Here is a 25,958-nt window from a genome sequence, read left to right on the forward strand (position 1 = left end):
CCACCCGGTCACATGGCTGGCAAGCCACTCCCACCCAGTCACATGGCTGGCAAGCCACTCCCACAAAGCAGGCCACAGGTACAGAAGAGGCTCTAAAATTTTTTGAAACCCACCACTGTATCAATGCCTCACCAGCCATAAAGCTCACCGCACGCCACTGGCAGAGACCATATAAATGCACAGTGTGTGGGAAAAGCTTTGCTCAGACAGGACAACTTAATTCTCATAAAAGGACCGACACAGAAGAGAGACAATATAAATGCATGTAGAGTGGAGAAAGCTCCAGCAATTTCAATAGATTAGAATAGGGCTGGAAGGGACCTTGGAGGTCTTCTAGTCCAACCTCCTGCTGCAGCAGGAGACTGTCAAGATTCCAAGTAACATCCCCAACAGAATCAAAACTCAGGCTTTTACAATACATTTACTCATGAAGGAACTCAAAGGGGGGATAATCTATATGAATGCATGGAGTGTGGAAAGAGCTTTGCTCAGAAAGAACAACTTCTCATAAAAGGATTCACCCAGAACAGAGACCAAATATATGCATGTAGTGTGAAAAACGGTTTAGCAATCACAAGTTATTTATTCACGAAACAATCCAAAATGGTAAATCTAATGCATGGAGTATGGAAATAATTTTACTGGCAAAGAACATCTTATTCATCATGAACGGATCCATGCAGGGAGTAATACTTCTAACTGGAGAAAGTGGAAAAGCCTCTAGTAGAATGTCTTATCTGAATTACTATTAGAGGATCCATACGGGGGAGAAATCATGTAATATTAATAATAATATTAATAGTAATAATAATAATAATAATAATAATAATAATAATAATAATAATAATAATAATAATAATAATAATAATAATAATAATAATAATAATAAAAATTATTTGTTAGCCGCACCCTCTCCCGAAGGACTCGGGGCGGCGTACAATAAAAACACTTAAAATACAAATATAGACAATACATACACAAAAATATAGACGTATACATGGAGGAGGTAGACAGATAAATGGAGATAGAATTAAAATTACAATTTAAAATCCCCTAAGTAAAATTACAAGATTAAAAACCCGTCAGGAGCGATATGATCAAACTATGGTTGAGCCAGGCCAGCTACTTGGAAAAGGTGGGTCTTGAGCTTTGCACGGAAGGAGCGGAGGTCAGAGGTAGTCCTAATATCCGGGGGGAGGTCATTCCACAGGGCTGGGCCCGCCACAGAGAAGGCTCTGCTCCTAGACACCGCCCCCCGACACTGTCTGGTGGACGGCACCTGGAGAAGTCCCTCTCTGTGCGAGCGAGTGTAAAGCAGGGAGTGTGGAAAAACTTGCCTTGGGAACCACCATAATTCTCATAAAATTATGCCAACAGAAGAAACCACATAAATCCATGGAAGGGACTTCAGAAGAACTTCTGGTTCCCAATATTTGAATTCATTCAGAGCAGCCAGGTGTTCCGTTGCTTGTTTTGACCTGCATTTTTAAGTGCTGTGGCAACAGAGATGAAAAATAAGAACTAAGCCCTTCAGTTTCCTGCCTTTTGCCCATCACCATCTTTTCCAAACTGAGGATTGATGGATTCCTTGTCTTCCTTGTTAATTTAGCAATAGCACTTAGACTTATATACAGCTTCATAGTGCTTTACAATCCTCTCAAAGTGGTTTATAGAGTTAGGATATTTCCGCCAACGATCTGGATCCTCATTTTGTTGGCCTTGGAAGGATGGAATGTTGAGTCAATCTTGAGCCTGGTGAGGTTTGAACTGCCAAATTGCAGGCAGCCGGCAGGCAGTAGTCCAGCCTGGTAAAATCAAACAGAAAAGGTGAAGAAAAGGTCAATACTTCAACAGAACTATAGTAGATACAAAACAAAACATATAGTACAGATTGTATTGTGTAGAAAAAAGGGGATTCCTTCCTTGAGTCTCAACGCAGGAATAAAGACAACAGAGATGACAAATTGGTGTAAAAGTATCTCCACGCTTACATATTTATTTAATAACAAATGTAGTTTCAATATGGCTTCCCGTCACATTTGCACGTTTCTGTTTATTCTAACTGCCCCAGGAGCACATCCATATTTAAGACAATTCTAAGAGGAGAAGAAATCCCAGTTGCCCAGAAGCAGCAATCAAGTCAAGTATCATCCAAAGCTGCTTTGCTCATTGCAGCCCAGCTGAAGCTCCACCACACCCATCATTCTCTGCCACCTATAGCACTTTACCCTGCCACCTTACTCAGAAAAGTAGTCTTATTAAACATGAAAGAATCCACACGGGGAAAAACCATTTCGATGTACAGAATGTGGGAAAAGTTTTGCTCAAAAAGGACAATTATCATAAAAGGATCCACACTGGGGAGAGGCCATATAAATGCATGGAGTGTGGAGAAAGCTTTCTTTGGAGGGAACAACTTAGTCATCATAAGAGGATCCACACCAGGGAGAGGCCATGTAAATGATTGGAGTCTGGAAAAAGTTTTCATTGGAACAGATCTTATTTGTCATGAAAGAACCCACACTGGGGAGCGCCCATACAAGTGCATGGAGTGTGGAAAACAATTTACTCGGAAAAATTATCTTATTTATCATGAAAGAGTTTATACGGGGAACAGAGCATATAAAAGTTTTGCTCAAAAAGGACAATTCTCATAAAAGGATCCACAGAGAATAGAGACCATATAAATGCATGTAGTGTGGAGAAAGATTTATATTGTGTGGAGTGTAGGTGTAATTTTATTGGAAATGATTATCTTACTCATCATGAAAGGATTCACTTGTGGAGGAAACCTTTTAAATGGACAAATTAGAAAAGCCTCAAAGTAAAAACCCTTATCTGACTCACCAGTAAAGTATCCAACGAGGAAAATTGTGTGTGGAAAAGGTAAACTCAGGAAGGACATCATAATTCTTATAAAATAAGGCCCACGGCAGAAACCATATAAATCCACGAAAGGGTATTCTGAACAATACTGGATCAAATATTTGAATTCATTCAGAGCAGCCAGGTGTTCCCTTGCTTGTTTTGACCTGCATTTTTCTGTGCTTTGGCAACAGAGATGAAAAATAAGAACTAAGCCCTTCAGTTTCCTGCCTTTTGCCCATCACCATCTCACCATCTTTTCCAAACTGAGGATTGATGGCTTCCTTGACTTCCCTGTTAATTTAGCAATAGCACTTAGACTTATGTACAGCTTCATAGTGCTTTACAATCCTCTCTAAGTGGTTTACAGAGTCAGGATATTGCCGCCAACGATCTGGATCCTCATTTTATTGGCCTTGGAAGGATGGAATGTTGAGTCAATCTTAGCCTGGTGAGGTTTGAACTGCCAAATTGCAGGCAGCCAGCAGGCAGCAGCAGTACCTTGCACTACATTCTAACCACTGCGCCACCAGTTCAATTTACCTAAAAAACACTATAAAACAGAATCCACACGCATTTCTCAAATTTAGAAAGCCTTTCAATCTGCAGAGTTCTATTCCCACAAAATAGTACTCCTTTTTCTTTCCTCTTAAGATTTAGCTAAAGAAATCTTCTCATTTTCCTTGGTTATCTTCTGACCAAAAGGAAAAGGATTGAGATCAGCCCCAGAAAGACAACCTCTGTTGAGCAGTCCCCAAGTCAATTTTTCCTTCATTTCAGCTTCCCAATGTATTTGAGTAACAAACTGCTTATATTCTTATAGTTGGGAACCTTATAAATAAACTCTTATGACCTGTAATTCCACAGTCTCTTTCTGTGTATTCCTTTTTCATTATCTGATCCTGTCATTACGTTCAGCAATACCGAGCCTTTATTCTAAGGGGAACAAACCTATTCCAGGAGGTAAATTTGCTTTTTTTAAGTAGTGGAACCCCTTGAGACCAGATCAACTCTATAAGAATCCACCCAGCCTGGTAAAATCAAGGAGAAAAGGTGAAGAAAAGGTCAAGACATCAACAGAACTGTAGTAGATATAAAACAAAACATATAGTACAGATTGTAGTGTGTAGAAAAAGGGGGATTCCTTCCTTGAGTCTCAACGCAGGAATACAGACAACAGAGATGACAAATTGGTGTAAAAGTATCTCCACAGTATTTATTGCTTACATATTTATTTAATAAGAAATGTAGTTTCAGTATGGCTTCCCGTCACATTTGCACGTCTCTGTTTATTCTAACTGCCCCAGGAGCACATCCACATTTCAGACAATTCTAAGAGGAGAAGAAATCCCAGTTGCTCAGAAGCAGCAATCAAATCAAGTTTCATCCAAAGCCGCTTTGCTCATTGCAGCCCAGCTGAAGCTCCACCACACCCATCATCCTCTGCCACCTATAGCACTTTACCCTCGCATCCTCTGCCACACTGGACCAAGCGTTTCTCCAGCAGCAGGGCGTCCTTTAATCGTGAGCATGGAACAGGGCATGCGCAGAAGACAAGCCCGGGATGTAGAGTAGACAGGACAGGAGAGGCGTCAGTTGCCTTACGAGACGCTCTATCTAAGAACAGTAAAAGAGGGCTCTTTACAGGTTTCGCCACTCTAGGATGCAGTAGTCTTTGACCCACCGTCTGAGAGCCCTGGGGAGCAGGGGAAGTTTTGGCGGGAAGGATTTGCAGCTACTCTTCTCAGCCTCAGAAGGGCTGAAACCGGGAAAGGGGCGGGGCGAGTGAGTGGGGGAAGGTCCGCTGTGAGCTAAGGCGGCATCGGAGGGGATTTCAGCCTTTTGGGCTGCGCTGAAGCCGGAGACAGAATGGAGGCACGTGGGTCTCCCCTTCAGGCGGGGAGTGGGTGGGCGAGCGGCCACCCCGAGGAGCCCCGCAGCTCCGAGGCCGAGCGCTGGCGCTTCCGCAGTTGCGGATCCCAGGAGGCCGAGGGGCCCCGGGCGCTTTGCAGCCGCCTGCACCGGCTGTGCCAGGAGTGGCTGCGGCCCGAGCGGAGCAGCAAAGCCGAGATGCTGGACCTGGTGGTGCTGGAGCAGCTGCTGGCCCTGCTGCCCCCGGAGCTGGCGGGCTGGCTGAGGGAGTGCGGGGCGGAGAGCTGCGCCCAGGCGGTGGCCCTGGCCGAAGGCTACCTCCTCGGCCCCGCAGCCGCCCCGGAGCCCGCAAAGGGGCAGCAGGTGAGGGAGTTTTCACGCTATTTTCCCTCATACTTTGTTATGGACTGGACAGCCGTAATGCAAAAAATATCTCAATTCCCACGTGGGGGTAGAGGGGGGATGTCATAAAAACCCTTCCTAGTATTCCAGTGAGTACAGTGAGAGAACAAAAAAGATTTTATTAAATGTGGTCTTAATAGATAGAGCTAATATTCTTTGTCACACTTCTTGTCTACCCGGAAGTGCCGATAAATGTTTCCTCCCAAGCCAGGGCTCAGACTGAATCCAAGAGGGCTCCTCTATCTAGTAATAGCTATTGCCCAAAATCCCACTCACCCACTCCCACAAAAACAAATGAATCATCCCCGTTCTTTAGTCCCTTTGGAAATTTTTATCAGTACCATTGGCATTGAACTGAATGTGAATGTAATGTCTTAAATGAATTCCCTTTCTCATGAACAGGACCGATGTTGGAGACTTATTTGTCCCAACTTTTTCAAGAGACAACTGGACTTTCTGGTTTTTCTTTGAAGACGTTTCACTTCTCATCCATGAAGCTCCTTCAACTCTGAAGACTCCAGTTGCCTATTGAAAAAGTACCTTTGGGACAACCATGACCCCCGTCCTCAAGGTTTTTGAATCTAGTCCATACTATCATCCTAAAAAGCAGTAGTGTTCAGTAAAATACTTTTCAAAATCAGTTTGAATATAGTTATCCATTTTTTACATTGCTTAGTTTCAGTATAATTAGTAGAGATGCAAATCCCGAGCCTATATGCTTTTCCCAACCGATGTAAGCGGGAAGATTGTATGATTATTAGATACTTAACACAAGTATTTCCTGGATTCTTCAATCAATATAGAGCTGGAAGGGACTTGAGGGTCTTCTTGTTTAACCCCCTTGTTCAGACAGAAAACCATATATATATATGGCCACACACTGCCAGGTCAAATTTAAGTGATCCTCCACTAGGACTCTACAGTCCCACTGACAGTTACTGTTTTTGAGCCAGGTTTTGCCTAATCTGTACTTGTACCTATGGTTTTTCCTGCCTAAGTGTAAAACCTTACTTCTCTCTGCATTAAATTTCATTTTCTGGAATGGGGCCCGTTCTTCAAGTCTGACAAGATCATTTTGTATCCTGAGCTTATCTTCTGGGGAGTTGGCTATTCCTGCCAGCTTAATGTTTTCTACAGATTTGATGAGTTCCCCTTCTATTCCCTCATCTAAATTATTTATGAAGATATTGAAGAGTACTGAGCCTAAGATAGATCTTTCTGATACCCCACTGTAGACATTTCACTATAGATAGTTCTAAGCAGACTTTTGATTATACATATGATAGTTTGGGGGAAAATGGTTCCTGAAGAAAAAACAAACCTTACAGAGAAAAACAGCAAAGTATACTTTATTCGTATTCCATTATCATGATCATGGGGCTCCCTACCTGATGATAGAAGGAGAGAGCCCTGAACAAATCTATTTTTCAGATTAAATGTATATGGACCTTAACATTTGAAAGAATATTAGAGCAAGGTAAAAGGACTAATGCAAGTATACATCATTGTTTTCCTGGACTGTTTTGATAAGCTATTAAACTGAGCTTTCTCAGGATTCTTCCTCATATTAGCATGTCAAAAAATCAGTGTTTACATTATGGTTTAGGGAATGGTCGGTCTGCTGACAGTTTTTGGTTATTGAAGTTCCTATCATGATTTTCATTACTGTTACTAATTCTATTTTATCTATTCCATTGGTGGGATTCAATTTTTTTACTCCTCGTTCTGTGGGCATGGCATGGCTTGGTGGGCGTGGCAGGGTAAGGATACTGCAAAATCCCCATTTCCTCCCAATCAACTGGGACTCCGGAGGCAGAGAATAGATGGGGGCAGAGCCAGTTAGAGGTGGAATTACCAGTTCTCTGAACTACTCAAAATTTCCACTACTGGTTCTCCAGAACTGATCAGAACCTGCTGAATACAACCTCTGATCTATTCCCAATTTGTGTCATGTCATTCTTTTAGTCCATTTTAGGATATTATTGTACTCTGCATGTCCCTTTGCTTTGATATGGAGAGTATATCATTCATTACAGTTGGATATCCTTCAGAATCATTTTGCAAAAGTGATTTATTGATCAAATCTGCTGAAAGGTTGCACTCCATCACAAGAGAGATTCTCCCTAGTTCTGCTTTTCCATATATTTAAAATTATCTTAAAACATTTATCACTAAACGTTAGATCTGACTGGGAATTTGTTCGAAAGAATGAAGTATCCAAATATCTTTCAATGGGTCTCAATGTTTCAGGTCATGTGTTTTACCCTCAAAGGCACCCTGGTGTACATTCCAAGATCTCCTTCTGAACTTTCAGGTCGGTGGTCTCCTCACGGATAGAATAGACATAAATATATTCACAAAGAAGGAAAGGCCGTTATTGTCAAGTAAAGAGGAGAAGATAAATAAGCAGCTCCTGTTCTGAAGGAAAATAGGAAATAAAAAGGAAGCAACTCACAAAAGTGGCAGGCGTTTATCCAGAAATAACAGCAACCCACAGAGTAGGAGTTCTCAAACTCTCTCATTTTGATTTGAATTGGAAAAATACATTTTTCAGAACAAAAACTTAAGCAAACTAACGTGGTTAGTTCAAAGTCATTTCAAAGTAGATCATAAATCAGGCCTTTTTTTTTAAGTTGCAGGAGCCATTCATTGAGGAGATCTCAGCAGAGCTCCAGGGAAGAGGAGATCCATCTATTGATTCTGAAGAGGTTCTCAGGAGGATCCAACTGGGACTACCTTCCCAGGTAAGTGTAAGTTTCTTTTGTGAAGTTTGAACGCCTTAATACATGAATTTCTTTGTAAACCAAAGGCCGAGTCTTTGTGAATTTCAATCCTGGAGTCCCCACCAAATGACCCAGTGAGCCTTACTAATTCAACCTTGAAGATGATCCTAGGAATGCAAACAAAGGACAATTAAAAAAAGTATTGTACTAGAAATGTGTTGGAACAGTTTAATCTTCCTTAATATGTTTAAAAGACTTGATATTTTCAAGAACATGTGCAACATTTTGAATTAGGGCAGATAAAAAATTTCTAATACGTATGTCATTTTTTCTAACAAATGAGTGCTTTACTGGGCCAGAGAGAGAAGCCCAGAGGATTCCCTGCTCAAAATCTTTTTGGTGAATTCTGCCAGGCCAGGGGAGGGGTGAGGGGTGGGGTCCCCAAGCAGTGCCATTCTGCAAGTTGGATGCATCTAACCTATATTTTGTGCCTTTAAAAACAGCATGGAGGAGGTGGAGGGGGGCTTCCCACCCTTGTGTGTGTGTGTTTATTTGCTAGAAGAAAATGTTCATTTGGTCTCTTGCAAAGCTCTCTTTTCTCTTTTGGAATTAAGAAAGAAAACGTAAGAGAGGACTGTCACATGGGGAAGATTGTTTTCTGTTTCTAGGGCTCTGATACCTTTGAGGTGGCGGCTGTGGACTTCACAGAGGAGGAGTGTGCACTGCTGGATTCTAGCCAGAAGGCCTCCTGCAGGGAAGTCATGCTGGAGGTTACTATGAATATGTCTGCTCTGGGTAAGGATGCTCTTTGCTCTGGGTTCTGTTGATTAGGAAAGGTGTTTTAAGTGGGAATTAAAGAGAGAAGATACATGCACTCAGTTGCATACGGTGGTGAGAACTCTAATGACTACCACCGGTAAAATCTTTCCTAATCTCAGGAAAATCAGAATCACAATGCATAAGGTAAAGGTTCCCCTCGCAAATATGTGCTAGTTGTTCCCAACTCTAGCGTTGCTCATCACCGTTTCAAAACCGAAGAGCCAGCGCTGTCCGAAGACGTCTCCGTGGTCATGAGGCCGACATGACTAAACACCCAAGGCTCATGGAACACTGTTACCTTCCCATCAAGGTGGTCCCTATTTTTCTACTTGAATTTTTAGATGCTTTCGAACTGCTAGGTTGGCAGAAGCTGGGACAAGTAACGGGAATTCACTCCGTTACACGGCATTAGGGTTTCAAAGTGCCGACCTTTCTGATTAACAAGCTCAGCGTCTTAGCCACTGAGCCACCACACAGTCCCACTCACAATAGTGGCTAATATCCAGTGGACACCTACATGTGCAAAAGTCTCATACACTTCCCTTTGCTTCCCTTTAACTGCCAGTGGCCCTGGATTATAAACCAGCCGAGCCACTACATAGTAATTTTGTCCAAGGTTGTCCTCACAGCCACTCTTCTACAAAACAACAAGGGCCTTTTCAGAAATGTCCACCATACCATTGTGAATGGTCTTAGATCCAAATGCCTGAGCAGATTGACCTAACAACAGTATAAAGCAGTGATGGCGAACCTATGGCACGCGTGTCACAAGTGGCACACGGAGCCATTTGTCAGGGCACGCAGGGCAAGTGACTTCCGGGTTGCTCGGAGGGTGGTTTTAAGCGTTCCGAAGGCTTCAGGGATTGTCCAGAGGCTTCCCTAACGCCTTTGGAGCGCTTATAACCACCCTCTGAGCAAACCGGAAGTGAGTTCCGGTTTGCTCGGAGGGTGGTTTTAAGCTTTCCGAAGGCTTCAGGGACCATCCGGAAGCTTCCCTGATACCTTCAGAGCGCTTAAAACGACCCTCCGAGCAACCCGTAAGTCACTTCCGGTTTGCTCGGAGTGTGGTTTTAAGCGTTCCAAAGGCTTCAGGGAAGCCTCCGGACGGTCCCTGAAGCCTCCGGGGGGCGGGGGGGCTCCTTTCGCCTTTCCCAGGCTCCTATAAAGCCTCTGGAATCTGGGGAGGGTGAAAAAAGCATGTACAAATGGAGTCGCGTATTATGCGCGTATGCACACGGGGGGTCGCGCGTTGCATTATGGATGCGGCACGCCCGCACACGACCTCCCTGCGCTCCCCCCACTTGTGGCACGCAAGCCAAAAAAGGTTCTCCATCGCTGGTATAAAGCCTTCATATGGGTCAGTGCTGACAAAACTCATGGATATCATTAAGAGTGTCCTACGTAACATTTTCAACCCAACATCTCCTAGTTTGACAATTTGTTGTTACCCATGCTGATGTCAGATGGGCATATTTCTGACTGGGAGATTCCCTCCCCCCGCCCCCGCTAGCCATCATTTTAAATTCTAATGAGAATTTCTGCCTTTTTCCCCCCAAACAGGTGGTGGTGATGGGCTGGAGAATGAGAACGAGAAGCAGCGGAGGTTATTTAAACCACAATGGGCAGTGTCTTCAAAGAGCCAAAGTGACTTCCGTACAAGTCGTAATCTGACGCACCATCAGAGGATCCACTCAAATGACAAAACATATAGCTGCATGGAGTTTGGAAAGAGATTCACTGAGAGTAGTGATATTAATTGCCATCAAAGGATTGACACAGAGGACAGACCATATAAATGCATGGAGTGTGAAAAGAGCTTTATTGACAAATGGCACCTTACTTTCCACCTAAGGATGCACGCAGCGGAAAAACCACATGAATGCATGGAGTGTGGAAAAAGCTTTCGTCAGAGCTCAGATCTTAATAGTCATAAGAGGATCCACACTGGGGAGAGACCATATAAATGCATACAGTGTGGAAAAGCATTTACTCACAAAATTAATCTTATTAGTCATGAAAGAATCCACACGGGGGAAAAACCATATAAATGCATACAGTGTGGAAAAGCCTTTACTCAGAAAAGTAGTCTTATTAGACATGAAAGAATCCACACACGGGAAAAACCATTTCAATGTACAGAATGTGGAAAGAGCTTTGCTCAGAAAGAACAGCTTCAATCTCATAACAGAATCCACTCTGGGGACAGACCATATAAATGCATGGAGTGTGGAAAAAGCTTTCTTTGGAGAAGACAACTTAGTCATCATAAAGAGGATGCACACAGGGGAGAGGCCATATAAATGCAGGTAGTGTGGAGAAAGCTTTATATTGTATGGAGCGTGGGTGTAATTTTATTGGAAAAGGATATCTTACTCATCATGAAAGGATTCACTTGTGGAGGAAACCTTCTAAATAGACAAATTAGAAAAGCCTCCAAGTAGAAACTCTTATCTGACTCACCAGTAAAGGATCCAAGGAGGAAAATTGTGTGTGGAAAAGGTAAACTCAGGAAGGACACCATAATTCTTATAAAATAAGGAATTTGTCTTTGGTGCATATGTTCTCAGTGTATATAAAGAAAAATAAAATAGAATACATTCATCAAGAATCATAAGATACAGGTAAAACTCGAAAAATTAAAATATCTTGCAAAAGCTCATTCATTTCAGTAATGCAACTTAAAAAGTGAAACTAATATATGAAATAGACTCATTACATGCAAAGCAAGATAGTTCAAGCCGTGATTTGTCATAATTGTGATGATTATGGCTTTCAGCTCATGAAAATCCCAAATCCACAACCTCAGCAAATTAGAGTATTACATGCAATCCATAAAACAAGGATTGTACATAGAACAATATCGGACCTCGGAAAAATATAAGCATGCATATGTACTCAGTACTTGGTTTGGGCCCCTTTTGCAGCAATTACTACACTAGGAAACAAATAAAACAATATAAATTTTAAAGATACAAACCACATGGTTATAGTCATAAGGAGGAAGAGATAGGTACTAGGAAGGAAGAGAATAATAGTAATACAGTCCTAGTAGATAATTTGACAATGTTGTGGGAATTAGTTGCTTAGCAGAGTGATGGTATTTGGGGGAAAACTGTCCTTGCGTCTAGTTGTTCTGGTGTGTAGTATCCTATAGCGTTGTTTTGAGGGTAGAAGTTGAAACCATTTATGTCCAGGATGTGAGGGTCTGTAGATATTTTCACAGCCCTCTTTTTGACTCGGGCGGGATACAGGTCCTCGATGGAACGCAGGCTAGTGGCAATTGTTTTTTTCTGCAGTTCTAATTACCTGTTGACGTCTGTGTCTGTCTTGTTTTGTTGCAGAGGCAGTGATAGAGGTGCAGGTGACAGACTCAATAATTCCTCTATAGAACAGAATCAGCAGTTCTTTGGGCAGTTTGAACTTTCTGAGTTGGTGCAGAAAGAACATTCTTTGTTGTGCTTTTTTGATGACATTTTTGATATTAGGTATCCATTTTAAGACTTGAGATATGATAGAACATAGAAACTGGAAGGTCTCTACGGTTGATACTGTGTTGTCTAGTATTGTAAGAGGTGGTAGTATAGGCAGGTTTCTCCTAAAATCTACTACAGTTTTGAGTGTATTTAGTTCAAGATTGTCCTGGTTGCACCACAAGGCTAGTTCTTCAACCTCCCATCTGTATGCAGATTCATCATTGTCTCGAATGAGACCAATCACTGTTTTTTATTTATTTATTTATTTATTTTATTTTTTTCTTTAAAAAGGACAAAACAACACATACAGAACAAGAGCAAGGAGGGGGAAAAAACACAATTTCATCAAGCATGTCGTTTGGTTACAAGTTTTTGTGCAACGGTTTTTACAATTAGGGATAAAGTCACTGATTATCCATTAAACATAGTTAAATATTTCATTGAGCATTGTGTGTTCAAGTTGCCATTAATATTCTTTCACTTGTGACAACCCTTATTTCCTTACCTCCATACTTATCTACTAGGTAACAATAAGTCTTTATAAAATTATATCATCAATCTCAAAAAAATAAAGATAGAGATTAAGTCAAAAGAAAAATTTTCATTAATTCATATAAGACATTTCTACTTTCCATTAACCATAAAATTTCCAATCATCCACAACTCCGAATGTAATTTTCCATTATTGTTTGTCAATCCATGTGGTCCTTAAGTATTTCAGTCTATATTTTTATCCATTATTCATTACATCATCATTATTCCATTTTATATTATAAAATAGTCACCAGCTACAATCATACCTAACAATTTAAATCATCTCACTCTTATGTATTAAATATATTATTATTCTTATATCGTATAAGTAAGTAATCTGTTTCATAGTAAAAGCTTAACACATATAAAAAGAGAAAAAAGAAAAGATTTTTTTTTTAGACCAATCACTGTTGTATCATCTGCAAACGTCAGTCTTTTAATAGAGGGATCTTTTGAGATGCAGTCATTGGTGTATAGAAAGAAGTGGAGACAGCACACAGCCTTGGGGACTCCTGTGCTAATTGTAGAGGTATCTGATGTGATTTTGCCTAGCTTCACCTCCTGCTTCCTGTCTGTTAGGAAGCTTATGATCCATTTACAAGTGTTTTCAGGTACTGCTAGCTGATTTAATTTAGTTAGAAGAATATCTGGAATGATGATATTGAATGCTGAGCTGAAGTCTACAAAGAGGACGCTTGCACAAGTCTCTTGTGATTCAAGATATTGTAGGATGTAGTGCAGTCGTTAACAGCATCGTCTGTTGATCTATTTGCTCAGTAGGCAAATTGCAAGGGATCTAACAGCAGATCCCTGATGGTTTTCAGCTGGCTGGGGAATTCTGGGAGTTGAAGTCCACAGGACTTAAAGTCACCAAGCTTGAGAAACACTGGTATACAACATTCCTCCTAATTTGTTGATAACCACAGGAACTAACAAGCTAATTTGAAGTCCACAGGACTTAAAGTCACCAAGGTTTAGAAACACTGTTGTACACTGTTACATTTATTGTTTCCACTGCACTTTGACCTTTGTCTAGAGCAGTGGTTCCCAATGTGGGGCCCACGCCCCAAGAGGGGGCAATTTGATTTTTAATGGGGGCAATTTGAACTTTGTTTAAACCAAATTAATGGCCTTTTAGGCTTCCTCTGCGTGAGTAGAATTCAGTTTTTGAGTAAGGTAAGAATCATATTCACATAAATGTTAAATATGATGACACAAACATTGCACTCGACACACTGTAAAGTTAATGATGTAACAGTGGTTATGGATTTTTTTAAAAATATATATTTTTTAAAAAGAATGATATGCCATGGGGCGGGGGGGGGGGAGGCATCAGGATTTTAGAGATGCTTAGGTGGGGCATGCAAAAAAAAAAGGTTGGGAATCACTGGCTATTCTGATCTGTGGTTATGAACTGCTGAAGGCAAAATGTGTGAAGGGTGGACATAATTTCCTTCCCACACATTGCTATAAAAATTCTCTAGTTCAGCTCATTCTTTGTATATTGCAGATAATATTAAAACACTTATAACTAGAAGTTAAACTTGAGGTGAGCAAGAATGAAGTATTCAAATTGCCTTTTAATGATAGTCGCAATGTTTTCAAGAGGTGTGCTTTACTTCCCCCCCCCCAAAAGCATCTCAATGGCCATCCCAAAGTCTCCCTGAACTGCTAAATTGGTGGTCTCCCCACTGCAAGGGGCACGGAAGATCCATGCTAAACTGAAGAGGAGATTGATCCTGTCCTCAACAGATAAAGGTCCGGAAATCTAAAGGAAAATATTTATGTAGCAAAAGATAGAGTACATGCAGAAAGAAGGAAAGGCTACGCCTGTCAAGTGAAGTGAAGGAGCTAAGCAGCAGCTCCTGATCAGAAAGTGGGGGCGGGGGAATCAAAGAAAGCAATGGAGTATTTCACGAAAGTGCCAGGCATTTATCCAGAAATCCAGTAGCCACCCACATCTTAGGAGTTCTCAAGTTCTCTCACATTGACTTGGATTGGGAAGTGCAAGTGGAGAGGGAAAAAAGTAAGATAAATGAACTAACATGGTTAGAGTCATTTGAAAGTGGATCGTAAAATAGGCTGTCATTTCATTTATGGTAGTCAGTCATGGAGATTTCAACAGCTCCAGGGAAGAGGCGATCCTTCCAATGCTAAGAGCTTCCTTTCAGGAGGATCCAATTGGAGTCACTTTTCCAGTTAAATGTAGGGTTCCTTGTGAAACATTTAAACTCCCATTTATGAGCTACTTCCACAAGCAAATTCTTAGGGTGAACATGGTGTCTCCACAGGATCATCCAGTTAGTTTCCCGGGGTGCAAATGAAGCGTTGAAAGAGTTGAATATTTCTTAGTATTTTTTTAAAGTCTTTTGAAAACCTGTTAAAACATAAAAGCTATGAAGTGAAACAATGATTGTATAAAAACTCATTCAGAAATATGCCATATCCTCTTAAAAATGAATGACATGAAGGACAGATTTCCTGTGTAAAAATGCCTGTCAATACTAAATGGGTTATAATAATACTGCTGAAATATTGCTCAAATGATCTGATTTATTGGCTCATTTCCAAAGCATCTGAGTGCAGGACAAGAAGCAATGGGTGGCAACTAATCAAGGAGAGAAGCAACTTAGAACTAAGGAGAAATTTCCTGACGGTGAGAACAATTAACCAGTGGAACAACTTGCCTCCAGACGTTGTAAATGCTCCAACACTAGATGTTTTAAAGAAGAGATTGGATAACAATTTGTCTGAAGTGGCATATGGTATCCTGCCTAAGTAGGGGGTTTGACTAGAAGACCTCCAAGGTCCCTTCCGACTCTGTTATTCTATTCTATTCCAACATTTTGAAATAGGCCAGGAAATAAATTCCCAGTGGGTGTGTCCTGTCTTCTAAGAAATTTGTATTTTGCTAAGCCAGGGGAAAGAAGCCAGGGGATTCCTCTGCCCCAAACGGGCAGATTGCACTCTGTAGAAAAAGGAGGGTTCCTTCTTTGAGTGTTGCCACATTAATACAGACAACAGCAAGGCCAAAGTGGTTCGGAGGAATCCCCAAAACAGTTTTGCTTACATATTTAATAATATATAACATGTTATATAATTATATAGTATATAAATAAACTGGTGCAAAGAGTAATCCCAGATGCTCAGAACCAGTGCAGAGAGGAGCAACCAATATGATTAGGGCCCTGGAGGCTAAAACATATAATGAACGGTTGAACAAACTGGGCATGGCTGGTCTAGTGAAGAGAAGGACCATGATAGCAGTCTTCCAATATTTGAGGGGCTGCCGCCACAGAGACAAGGGGGTCAAGCTATTCTCCAAAGCACCTGAAGGCCAGACAAGGAAAAACGGATGGAAACTGATCAAGGAGAGATTTAACCTGGAAATAAGGAGACATTTCCTGCCAGTGAGAACAATGAAGCCATGGAAGTTGTGTTGCCTTGGGAAGTTGTGGGAGCTTCATCACTGGAGGCTTTCAAGAAGAGATGGGACTGCCATCTGTTAGAAATAGTGTAGGGGTCTCCTGCTTGGGCAGGGGGGTTGGACTAGATGACCTACAAGGTCCCTTCCAACTCTGTTAATCGGTTAAGATTCCACTCAAAGGCCCTTTGCTCCATTCCAGCCCTGCTCTACCTTCTTCGGGCCTATTCCCTTCACCCGCGCATCCCCTCCCACTCCCCACCCAAATACTCCACCAGGTGACTTCGGCCGACTTTTGAGAGGCGACAAAGAATAACGCATGCGCAGAAGTCCTTTGCCAGGCCCGGATATTGAACGGAGGAGAGGAGCGGCAGTCGTCGCCTTATGAGACGCTCTAGTCAAGAGCAATAAAGCCGGAGGGATCATAGTCTTGTGCCTCTCTAGGAAGCAACAATATCTCGCCGAGTCTGTGGAAGACCTGGCGAGCGCGGGAGGTTTTGGCGGGACCGAGTTGCAGTTGCTCTTCTCCGCCTCAGAAGCCCTGAGGGAGCGGAGACCCCCCCTTCTCCCCCCCCGTGAAACCAGGAAAGGGGCGGGGCGAGTGGGCGTGGGAGGGTCCGCCGTGACCTAAGGCGGCGGCCTCGGAGGGAGTTTTCCCCCCGTCAGGGCTGCGCTGAAGTCGGAGACCGAATGGAGGCTGGGGGGTCTCCTCTTCAGGCGGGGAGCGGGGGGAGAAGCGGCGGCCCAAGCGGCCTCCCCGAGGGGCCCCGGGCGCTTTGCAGCCGCCTGCACCAGCTGTGCCGGGGATGGCTGCGGCCCGAGCGGAGCAGCAAAGCCGAGATGCTGGACCTGGTGGTGCTGGAGCAGCTGCTGGCCCTGCTGCCCCCGGAGCTGGCGGGCTGGCTGAGGGAGTGCGGGGCGGAGAGCTGCGCCCAGGCGGTGGCCCTGGCCGAAGGCTGCCTCCTCGGCCCCGCAGCCGCCCCGGAGCCCGGAAAGGGGCAGCAGGTGAGGGAGTTTTACGCCTTTTGTGTCTCTTCCTTACAGATAATCGGAGAGAAAAGCTATCCAGACAACATGTGTAGGGGTGGTGTAATAATGTGGGAATAACTTTGTGAGACATTACTCCTACGTTCTATTTTCCCACATACTTTCTCATGGACTGGACAGCCATAAAGCAATACTCACATAGTGGAGGGAGGGTATATTTCATAAAAATGGTCACTACTTTTCTAGGGAATACAAGGAGAAAATAAAAAAAATGCATGCAGAATTGCAAGATTTTGTGATCTTAGACTAAAGGTAGAGCTAATATTCATTGTCTGGCTTCTTGAAGCTGAATGGTTTATACATGTAACCTCCAGTCAAGATTCCTAATCTAGGGAAGCAGACCCCAACCCTGAATCCAAGAGGGCTCATCTTCTAGTAATAGCTATTCCCCAAAATCCCACCCATCCACAAAAACATATCTGTATCTCAAATGGATCATCAACTGGTTCTTTTACAAATGTTGGTCAGTACCATTAGCTTTGAACTTAAGACAAGTGAACTCCCTTTCTCATGAACAGGACCTGTTAACCAAGGCGGATGTTGGAAAGTTATTTTTCTTCCAAATAATATTTTTGGCAAGAAGGAAACAATTATTTTTACATAGATATTTCACACAGCTGCAAATTAGTACAAAGAATTAAGAGGAATATTCCAAATTATGAAATAAAAGATGAAAGTGTTTATACATTATATTTTCCTGTCACTTAATTCTAGCCAAATATATCTGATTATGTGAGCTTCCTCTGGTATAGGGCCAATGCAGGTATTAGGGCCTCACTCCACAAAATGGTCCCTGGTGCCCTAAAGACGGGGGAGGGGGGAGAGGGCTCATCTACATACTGCATAATGCTACACCTAATAAACACAATGGAATATTTTGGCTTTAATATGCCTTCCTCACAGTAGTGAGGAAAAGCAACAGATTGACATTTCTTTATATTTTAGGCACATCTCCACAATTTGCTGCCCTAATTCCCCTCTGTTTCTCATTTATTACCTAAGAACATCAAATTGTGATCTGTTAGTTTTTTATTGTAAAAAGCAGTTTAGGGAATGGTCTGCCTGTGGGCAGTTTTTGGTTATTAACGTTTCTGTCATAATTTTAATTACTGTTACTAATTTTAGTTTGATCTATTCTCAATTTGTCATTCTTTCTCCACCTTAGGATATTATTCCAGTCTGCATGTCCCTTTGCTTTGATATGGAGAGTATACCATTCATTAAAGTTGGATATCCTTCAGAATCATTTTGCAAAAGTGATTTATTGAGCAAATCTGCTGAAAGGTTACACTCCATTGTAACAGATTCTCCCTACTTCTGTTTTTCTATACTGTATGTTCAAAATTATCTTAAAACATTTATTACTATAAGGTAAAGCTAATTGGGAATTTGAGGTTAAAATAAATCAAGTATCTAAATTGCTTTTAATGAGGGTCTCAATGTTACATGTGTGCATTTTAACTTCGAAAACATCTTGGTGTACATTCCAAGATCTTCCCCTGAACATCAAGCTTGGTGGTCTCCTCACTGCAAGACACACTGTGAAGCCTCTCCAAAAGGAAGTGGGGATTGACAAAGCCCCCCAAATCTAAAGGAAAAAGGACAAGATAGCACAGGCATTAGTATATTCATTAAAAGGAAAGGCCACAACCATCAAGTAAAGGGGAGGAGATAAAGAAGCATCTTATCAGAAGGAAAAGAGGAAATAAATAAGCAATGAAGTATTTCATAAATGTGACAGGTTATTATGAAGAAATAACAGCCACCCACAAAGAGTGGTTCACAAATTCTCTTATTTTTACTTGAGATGGAAATGTACAATTGGAGAGAAAAAAGTAAGGCAAGCAAACTAACATGGTTACAGTCATTTGAGATTGGATCATAAATCAGGCTATTCTTTCAGTTGCAGGACCCATTCATGGAGATCTCAGCAGAGCTCCATGGAAGAGGAAATCCATCCATTGATTCTGAAGAGTATTTAACCAGGGTCACCATGCCAGAGCTACTTTGAAAACCAAATGCTGATTCAGTGTGAATTTGAACCTGATGTCCCCATAGAATGACCCACTGAACCTCACTCATTCAACCTTCAACATTGTTCTGGGAATGCAAACGAGAAAAATCACAGGAGTCTTGTATTAGGAAACAATGTATATGTAGGAACAGTTTAATCCTTGCTAATATTTTTCAAAATACTTTGTTAAAGCAGTTAGCCATGAAGCAAAATTGTACAAATAGGCTAATATATCCATTTAAAATAAATTGCAGGATAGACACATTTCTCTTAGGAAAAACCCTCAAATCAAAGTTGACAAGTTTTAATGGTAAGACACTTGGTCAACTGACTTGATATAACCAGGGAGATTTATAAAATTTTGAAGTAGGCTAGGTGAAAAATTCCAGGTATGTCATATTTTCTAAGAAATTTGTATTTTGCTGAACCAGGAATATAAGGCCAAGGATTCCTCTGCGCAAAATCATTTTGGTGAATAAGAATTAAATTTACTATTTAGACTTTATATTTTCCTGTCACTTAATTCTAGCCAAATATATTTGAGGTTTTCTAGTCCAAACCCCTGCTCAGGTAGGAAACCCTATACCATTTCAGACAAATGGTTATCCAATTTCTTCTTAAAAACTTATTGTATTGGAGCATTCACAATTTCTGGAGGCAAGTTGTCCAACTGATTAATTGTTCTAATTGTCAGGAAATTTCTCCTTAGGTTGCTTCTCTCCTTGATTAGTTTCCATGCATTGCTTCTTGTCCTGCCATCAGGTGGTTTGGAGTTATTCCAGGCCGGAGGAGGGGGCTCACCAAGGAGTGCTATTCTGCAACTTGGATGCACCTAAGCAATGTTTTGTGTTTTTAAAACAGCAGCCGGGTCTAACCATCTGTCCTGTAAGAAAATGTCCATTTGGTCTCTTTCAAAGCTTTTTTTTCTGTTTTGGAAGAAAAAAAGATGGCATAAGAGGACTATCTCATGGGGAAGATTTTCTTTTTCTTTCTAAGACTCTGATCCCTTTGAGGAAGTGGCTGTGGACTTCACAGAGGATGAATGGGCAATGCTGGATTTCGGCCAGAAGGCCTTATGCAGAGAGTGGACAGCCATGGCTCCAAAGAGCACTTTACACGTCCCCTTGATTCCCTTTCACCACTAAGGCTCCTTATATCAGAAACATGATATCAGACGTGCTCCTCTGATAATTTTGTCCAAGGTTATCATCACAGCCACTCTTCCAGAACACACCAAAGGCCTTGGCAGAAATGCTCACCATAACTTTGTGAAAGGCCTTAAAATAGATGCTACATGGAAAGGACTGGGTAGATTGGCCTATCAACAAAAAAGTCTTAAACAAGAGAAGATCACAAGGTCGGTTGGGAGACCGTGGCTGCTGGCTACGCCCGGTCATTTGTACCAACCCCCGCAACCTAGGTGGTCAGGAACTACAGAGCCGGGGCCTGCGGCTGATGCTTTGCAATGCAAGGTCCGTAACCAACAAGGCCCCCCTCATTAATGAGTTGATCTCTGAGGGGGAGCTGGACCTTGCAGGGATAACGGAGACCTGGTTGGGCCACGAGGGTGGTTTACCCCTGGTGGAAATGTGCCCACCAGGTTTCCGTGCATTCCATCAGCCTCGGGCCCTGGGTAAGGGTGGTGGGGTGGCGGTAGTTATACGGGAAGGTCTAGAGCCGAGGGAGTTCACTGTTCCTCAGATATCCGGGTGTGAGTCCCTTGGTGTGAAATGGGGCCCAGGGAGGCAGTTGGGTTTGCTGATTGTATACTTGGCTCCTCGCTATACATCAGCGGCCCTGCCCGAGCTCCTCGAGCTGATCTCTGAGACGGCGGTTGAGATCCCCAAGCTTGTGGTTATGGGGGATTTCAACCTGCCGTCGACGGGAGCAGCATCTGAGGTGGCTCGGGAGTTCATGGCTTCCATGACAGCCATGGGCCTGACCCAATTAATTCAGGGCCCCACACACGAAGGTGGCCACACACTGGACCTTGTTTTTGTATCTGAGCAGTGGACGAGTGATCTGGGTATAGGGGACTTAGTTGTCACACCCCTGTCATGGTCAGATCACTCATGTCTCCGGCTGGACTTCCCTGGCGCTACCCCCCACCGCGAGGAGGCGGGACCAGACGGTCCAAGCTGGTATCGCCCCAAGCACCTGATGGAACCGGATAGGTTCCAGACGGAGCTTGGGCCATTACCTGTAACCCTGACCCGCACTCGGTCGGAGGACCTAGCGGCCGCCTGGAATAGGGCGGCGGCTGGGGCCTTGGACCGGGTTGCGCCTTTGCGACCTCTCCTGCGACAGCGACCCACCCGGGCTCCTTGGTATACCGAGGAGCTGAGGGTGATGAAGCGCCATAGGAGACGTCTAGAGAGCAGGTGGAGGTCCTCACGCTCCGAATCTGATCGAACACAGGTAAGAGCCTATTTACGGACCTACCTTGTGGCATTAAGGGCGGCCAAACGTAGATATTGCGCCGCTCTTATTGCGTCCGCGGATAACCGCCCTGCCGCCCTGTTTAGGGTGACCCGCTCCCTCTTGTCACAGAGGACGCGGGGGGCACCCTTGCAGGGCAGAGCAGAGGAGTTTGGGGAATATCTGCAGGACAAAGTCGCTCAGATCCGGAGTGGATGGGCCCCCCTCAGTGGACCAGACGGGCCGCCAACAGCGAGTCTTGTGAGACCATCCTGGGAGGAGTTTGATTCTGTTGCCCCCGAGGATTTGGATAGGTTGCGTGGACGGCTGCGACCCACCACATGTTTAATGGACCCGTGTCCCTCCTGGTTGGTACTGGCATCTTGGGAGGTGACCCGAGGCTGGCTTCTGGGCCTGGTGAATGCCTCATTGGGTGAGGGATCCTTGCCAACCGCCTTGAAGGAGGCGGTGGTGAGGCCCTTACTTAAGGGGCCTTCGCTTGACCCAACGGAGCTAACTAATTACCGTCCAGTCTCCAACCTTCCCTTTTTAGCGAAGGTTGTTGAGAATGTGGTGGCGCAGCAGTTTCCATGACACCTTGATGAATCCGATTATCTAGACTCACGCCAGTCCGGCTTCCGACCCGGGCACAGCACGGAGACAGCCTTGGTCGCGTTGGTCGATGATCTCTGGAGGGCCAGAGATAGAGGTTGTTCCTCTATCCTGGTCCTATTAGACCTCTCGGCGGCTTTTGATACCATCGACCATGGTATCCTATTGCGCCGGTTGGAGGGGATAGGAGTCGGAGGTACCGTTCTGTGGTGGTTCGGCTCCTACCTCTCCGACCGGAAGCAATGTGTGTTGACGGGGACAGAGGTCGACCCCGAGGCCACTCACTTGTGGAGTGCCACAGGGGTCGGTCCTCTCGCCTCTCCTGTTCAACACATATGTGAAGCCGCTGGATGAGATCATCCGTGGTTTTGGGGTTGAGTGTCACTTCTACGCTGATGATACCCAGCTGTATATTTCAACCCCAAACCACCCCAACGAGGCTGTCGAAGTGATGTCCCAGTGTTTGGAAGCCGTCGGGGTCTGGATGGGGGACAACAGACTTAAACTCAACCCCTCCAAGACTGAGTGGCTGTGGCTACCGGCACCTCGGTTCAGCCAGCTGATTCCATCGCTGGCCATAGGGGGCGAACAATTGCCCCCTGTGGAACGGGTGCGCAATTTGGGCGTCCTCCTTGATGCCCGGCTGTCAATGGATGACCATGTGGCAGCCGTGGCAAGGGGGGCGTTCCACCAGGTTCGCCTGGTGCGCCAATTGCGCCCCCTACTGGACCGGGATGCCCTACGCACGGTCACTCATGCGTTGGTGACGTCCCGCCTGGATTACTGCAACGCTCTCTACATGGGGCTGCCCTTGGGACGCGCCCGGAGACTGCAGTTAGTTCAGAACGCAGCCGCGCGGGCTGTGATGGGGAGTACGAGGTTCTCCCACGTAACACCTCTCCTGCGCGAGCTGCACTGGCTACCTGTGGTTTTTCGGGTGCGTTTCAAGGTGCTGATTACCATCTTTAAAGCGCTCCATGGCACGGGACCTAGTTACTTGCGGGATCGCATCCTCCCACATACATCCCTGCGGCCAATTCGCTCACACAGAGAGGGACTTCTCCTGGTGCCGTCCACTAGGCAATGCCAACGGGCGACACCAAGGAGTAGGGCCTTCTCTGTGATGGGCCCAACCCTCTGGAATGACCTCCCCCCCCGACATTAGAACCACTACTGACCTCCGCTCCTTCCGGCAAAAATTGAAGACTCACCTGTTCCGATTAGCAGGCCTGGCATAATTACAACTGTCCCTCCTGGCAAATGTATTAACTGGTTATTTTAGGGGTATTGTTTTTAACTTATTGTATGTGTTTTAGGGGTTCAAAATCCTATATTTATATATATTGCTTTGTACAGTTCTTTTAATTCCATTTTTAACCTCCTCCATTCCAACTGTACATATTCAATTTTTATTGTATTTTGATATATTTTGCATGGACTGTACACCGCCCCGAGTCCCTTTTGGGAGAGGGGGCGGTCTAGAAGCATGAATAATAAATAAATAAATAAATAAATAAATAAATAAATAAATAAATCTGGTTCGGGACTGAAAAATCCCTTGGATACCATTAGAGCAGGGGTCCCAAAGTTGGCCATTTAAGACTAGTAGACTTCAACTCCCAGAATTCTGGGAGTTGAAGTCCACAAGTCTTAAAGTTGCCAAGTTTGAAGACCTCTGCATTAGAGTCTCCTAGATAACAGTTTCAACCCAACATCTAGTTAGACACATGGTTGGTGCCAAATTGGATGGGCATATTTTTGACAGAGAGACAACCCCTCCCCCCAATCATTTTAAATTATAATGAGAATTTCTGTTTCTTTTTCCCAACCAGGTGATGCTATGGTAATGAGTGAAGAATGAGAATGACAAGCAGTCGAGTTTGTTAGCACTTCAAAGAGCAGTTTCTCCAAAGAGCCATTCCTTCCCTTTTACTTTACCTAAAATCCTGGATAGGAGAAACAAACCACAAAGGTTTGTAAACTATAAAAGGGATTCCAGCCTAAGCAAGAAGATAAAAGTATGCATGAAATGTGGAAATAGCTTCAATTGCAAGAGTAAACTTAATTGGCATCAGAGGATCCACTCAAGTCAAAGTGAATATAAATGCACAGAATGTGGAAACAGAAGAGAAACAATATAAATGCATATAGAGTGGAAAAAGCTCCAGCAATTTCAATAGACTAGAATAGGGCTGGAAGGGACCTTGGAGGTCTTGTAGTCCAACCCCCTGCTCCAGCAGGAAACTCTGAGGATTCCAAGTAACATCCCCAACAGAATCAAAACTCAGGCATTTACAATACATTTACTCATGAAGGAATTCAAAGTGGGGATAATCCATATGAATGCATGGAGAGTGGAAAGAGCTTTGCTCAGAAAGAACAACTTAATTCTCATAAAAGGATTCACCCAGAACAGAGACCATATATATGCATGTAGTGTGAAAAAAGGTTTAACAATCACAAGTTATTTATTCACAAACAAGTGAAAATGGTAAATCTAATGCATGGAGTAAGGAAATAATTTTACTGGCGAAGAACATCTTATTCATCATGAAGGGATCCATGCAGGGAGTAATACTTCTAAGTGGACAAAGTGGAAAAGCCTCTAGTAGAATGTCTTATCTGAATTACTATTAGAGGATCCATAGGGGGGGTGGGTGTAGAAACTCTTATCTGACTCACCAGTAAAGGATCCAACGAGGAAAATTGTGTGTGGAAAAGGTAAACTCAGGAAGAACACCATAATTCTTATAAGGCCCACAGCAGAAATCATATAAATCCACGAAAAGGTATTCTGAACAATACTGGATCAAATATTTGAATTCATTCAGAGCAGCCAGGTGTTCTGTTGCTTGTTTTGACCTGCATTTTTCTGTGCTGTGGCAACAGAGATGAAAAATAATAACTAAGCCCTTCAGTTTCCTGCCTTTTGCCCATCACCATCTCACCATCTTTTCCAAACTGAGGATTGATGGCTTCCTTGACTTCCCTGTTGATTTAGCAATAGCACTTAGACTTATATACAGCTTCATAGTGCTTTACAATCCTCTCTAAGTGGTTTACAGAGTCAGGATATTTCCGCCAACGATCTGGATCCTCATTTTGTTGGCCTTGGAAGGATAGAATGTTGAGTCAATCTTGAGCCTGGTGAGGTTTGAATTGCCAAATTGCAGGCAGCCAGCAGGCAGTAGTCCAGCCTGGTAAAATCAAGGAGAAAAGGTGAAGAAAAGGTCAAGACTTCAACAGAACTGTAGTAGATATAAAACAAAAGATATAGTACAGATTGTATTGTGTAGAAAAAGGGGGATTCCTTCCTTGAGTCTCAACGCAGGAATACAGACAACAGAGATGACAAATTGGTGTAAAAGTATCTCCACAGTATTTATTGCTTACATATTTATTTAATAAGAAATGTAGTTTCAGTATGGCTTCCCGTCACATTTGCACGTCTCTGTTTATTCAAACTGTCCCAGAAGGAGAGAGCCCTGAAGCACATCCACATTTAAGACAATTCTAAGAGAAGAAATCCCAGTTGCCCAGAAGCAGCAATCAAATCAAGTTTCATCCAAAGCCCCTTTGCTCATTGCAGCCCAGCTGAAGCTCCACCACACCTATCATTCTCTGCCATCTATAGCCCTTTACCCTCACACTGGACCAAACGTTACACCAGCAGCAGGGCGTCCTTTAATCGGCAGCATGGAACAGGGCATGCGCAGAAGACAAGCCCGGGATGTAGAGTAGACAGGACAGGAGAG

The 25,958-nt window shown here is 43.4% G+C and overlaps 2 protein-coding genes and 1 long non-coding RNA gene across 5 annotated transcripts in view; 2 read left to right on the forward strand and 1 right to left on the reverse strand.

Moving 5' to 3' along the window:
- The first annotated feature begins 4,670 nt into the window (after window positions 1–4,670).
- LOC309383789 (zinc finger protein with KRAB and SCAN domains 8-like) lies at window positions 4,671–12,752 on the forward strand. Of its 2 annotated transcripts, none has more exons than XM_081936687.1 (4): window positions 4,671–5,100; window positions 7,773–7,883; window positions 8,531–8,657; window positions 10,242–12,752. In XM_081936687.1, the coding sequence occupies exons 1-4, from the start codon at window positions 4,735–4,737 to the stop codon at window positions 10,979–10,981; spliced, it is 1,344 nt and encodes a 447-aa protein (XP_081792813.1). In that variant the 5' UTR covers window positions 4,671–4,734; the 3' UTR covers window positions 10,982–12,752. The 2 variants fall into 2 exon arrangements, with proteins under 2 accessions (XP_081792813.1, XP_081792814.1); XM_081936688.1 differs by having other exon boundaries at window positions 7,779–7,883.
- A 3,737-nt stretch (window positions 12,753–16,489) lies between these two features.
- Window positions 16,490–25,958, forward strand: part of LOC309383761 (neurotrophin receptor-interacting factor homolog) — a 28,799-nt gene continuing 19,330 nt past the window's right edge. For both annotated transcript variants that reach the window (XM_081936617.1, XM_081936618.1), the window contains exon 1: window positions 16,490–17,117. In XM_081936617.1, coding sequence (XP_081792743.1) covers window positions 16,803–17,117 — 315 coding nt within the window. In that variant the 5' untranslated portion in view covers window positions 16,490–16,802. The remainder of the gene's footprint in view (window positions 17,118–25,958) is intronic.
- LOC309383825 lies at window positions 17,141–25,941 on the reverse strand. The gene is made up of 3 exons (XR_014173927.1): window positions 25,846–25,941; window positions 24,886–25,400; window positions 17,141–18,747 (listed from the first exon to the last, which is right to left on the reverse strand). It is a non-coding gene; the product is annotated as an uncharacterized lncRNA (long non-coding RNA).

Source organism: Natrix helvetica (assembly GCF_964273705.1).
Source record: "Natrix helvetica genome assembly, chromosome: 1".
Lineage (NCBI taxonomy): Eukaryota > Metazoa > Chordata > Lepidosauria > Squamata > Natricidae > Natrix > Natrix helvetica.

Bases quoted from the DNA above. Each gene is read 5' to 3' on its own strand.
- LOC309383789 (XM_081936687.1), top strand. From the start codon at position 4,735: ATGGAGGCACGTGGGTCTCCCCTTCAGGCGGGGAGTGGGTGGGCGAGC. The intron at 7,884-8,530 runs GTAAGTGTAAGT...TTCTGTTTCTAG, and splicing joins AACTGGGACTACCTTCCCAG to GGCTCTGATACCTTTGAGGT. The intron at 8,658-10,241 runs GTAAGGATGCTC...CCCCCCAAACAG, and splicing joins TATGAATATGTCTGCTCTGG to GTGGTGGTGATGGGCTGGAG.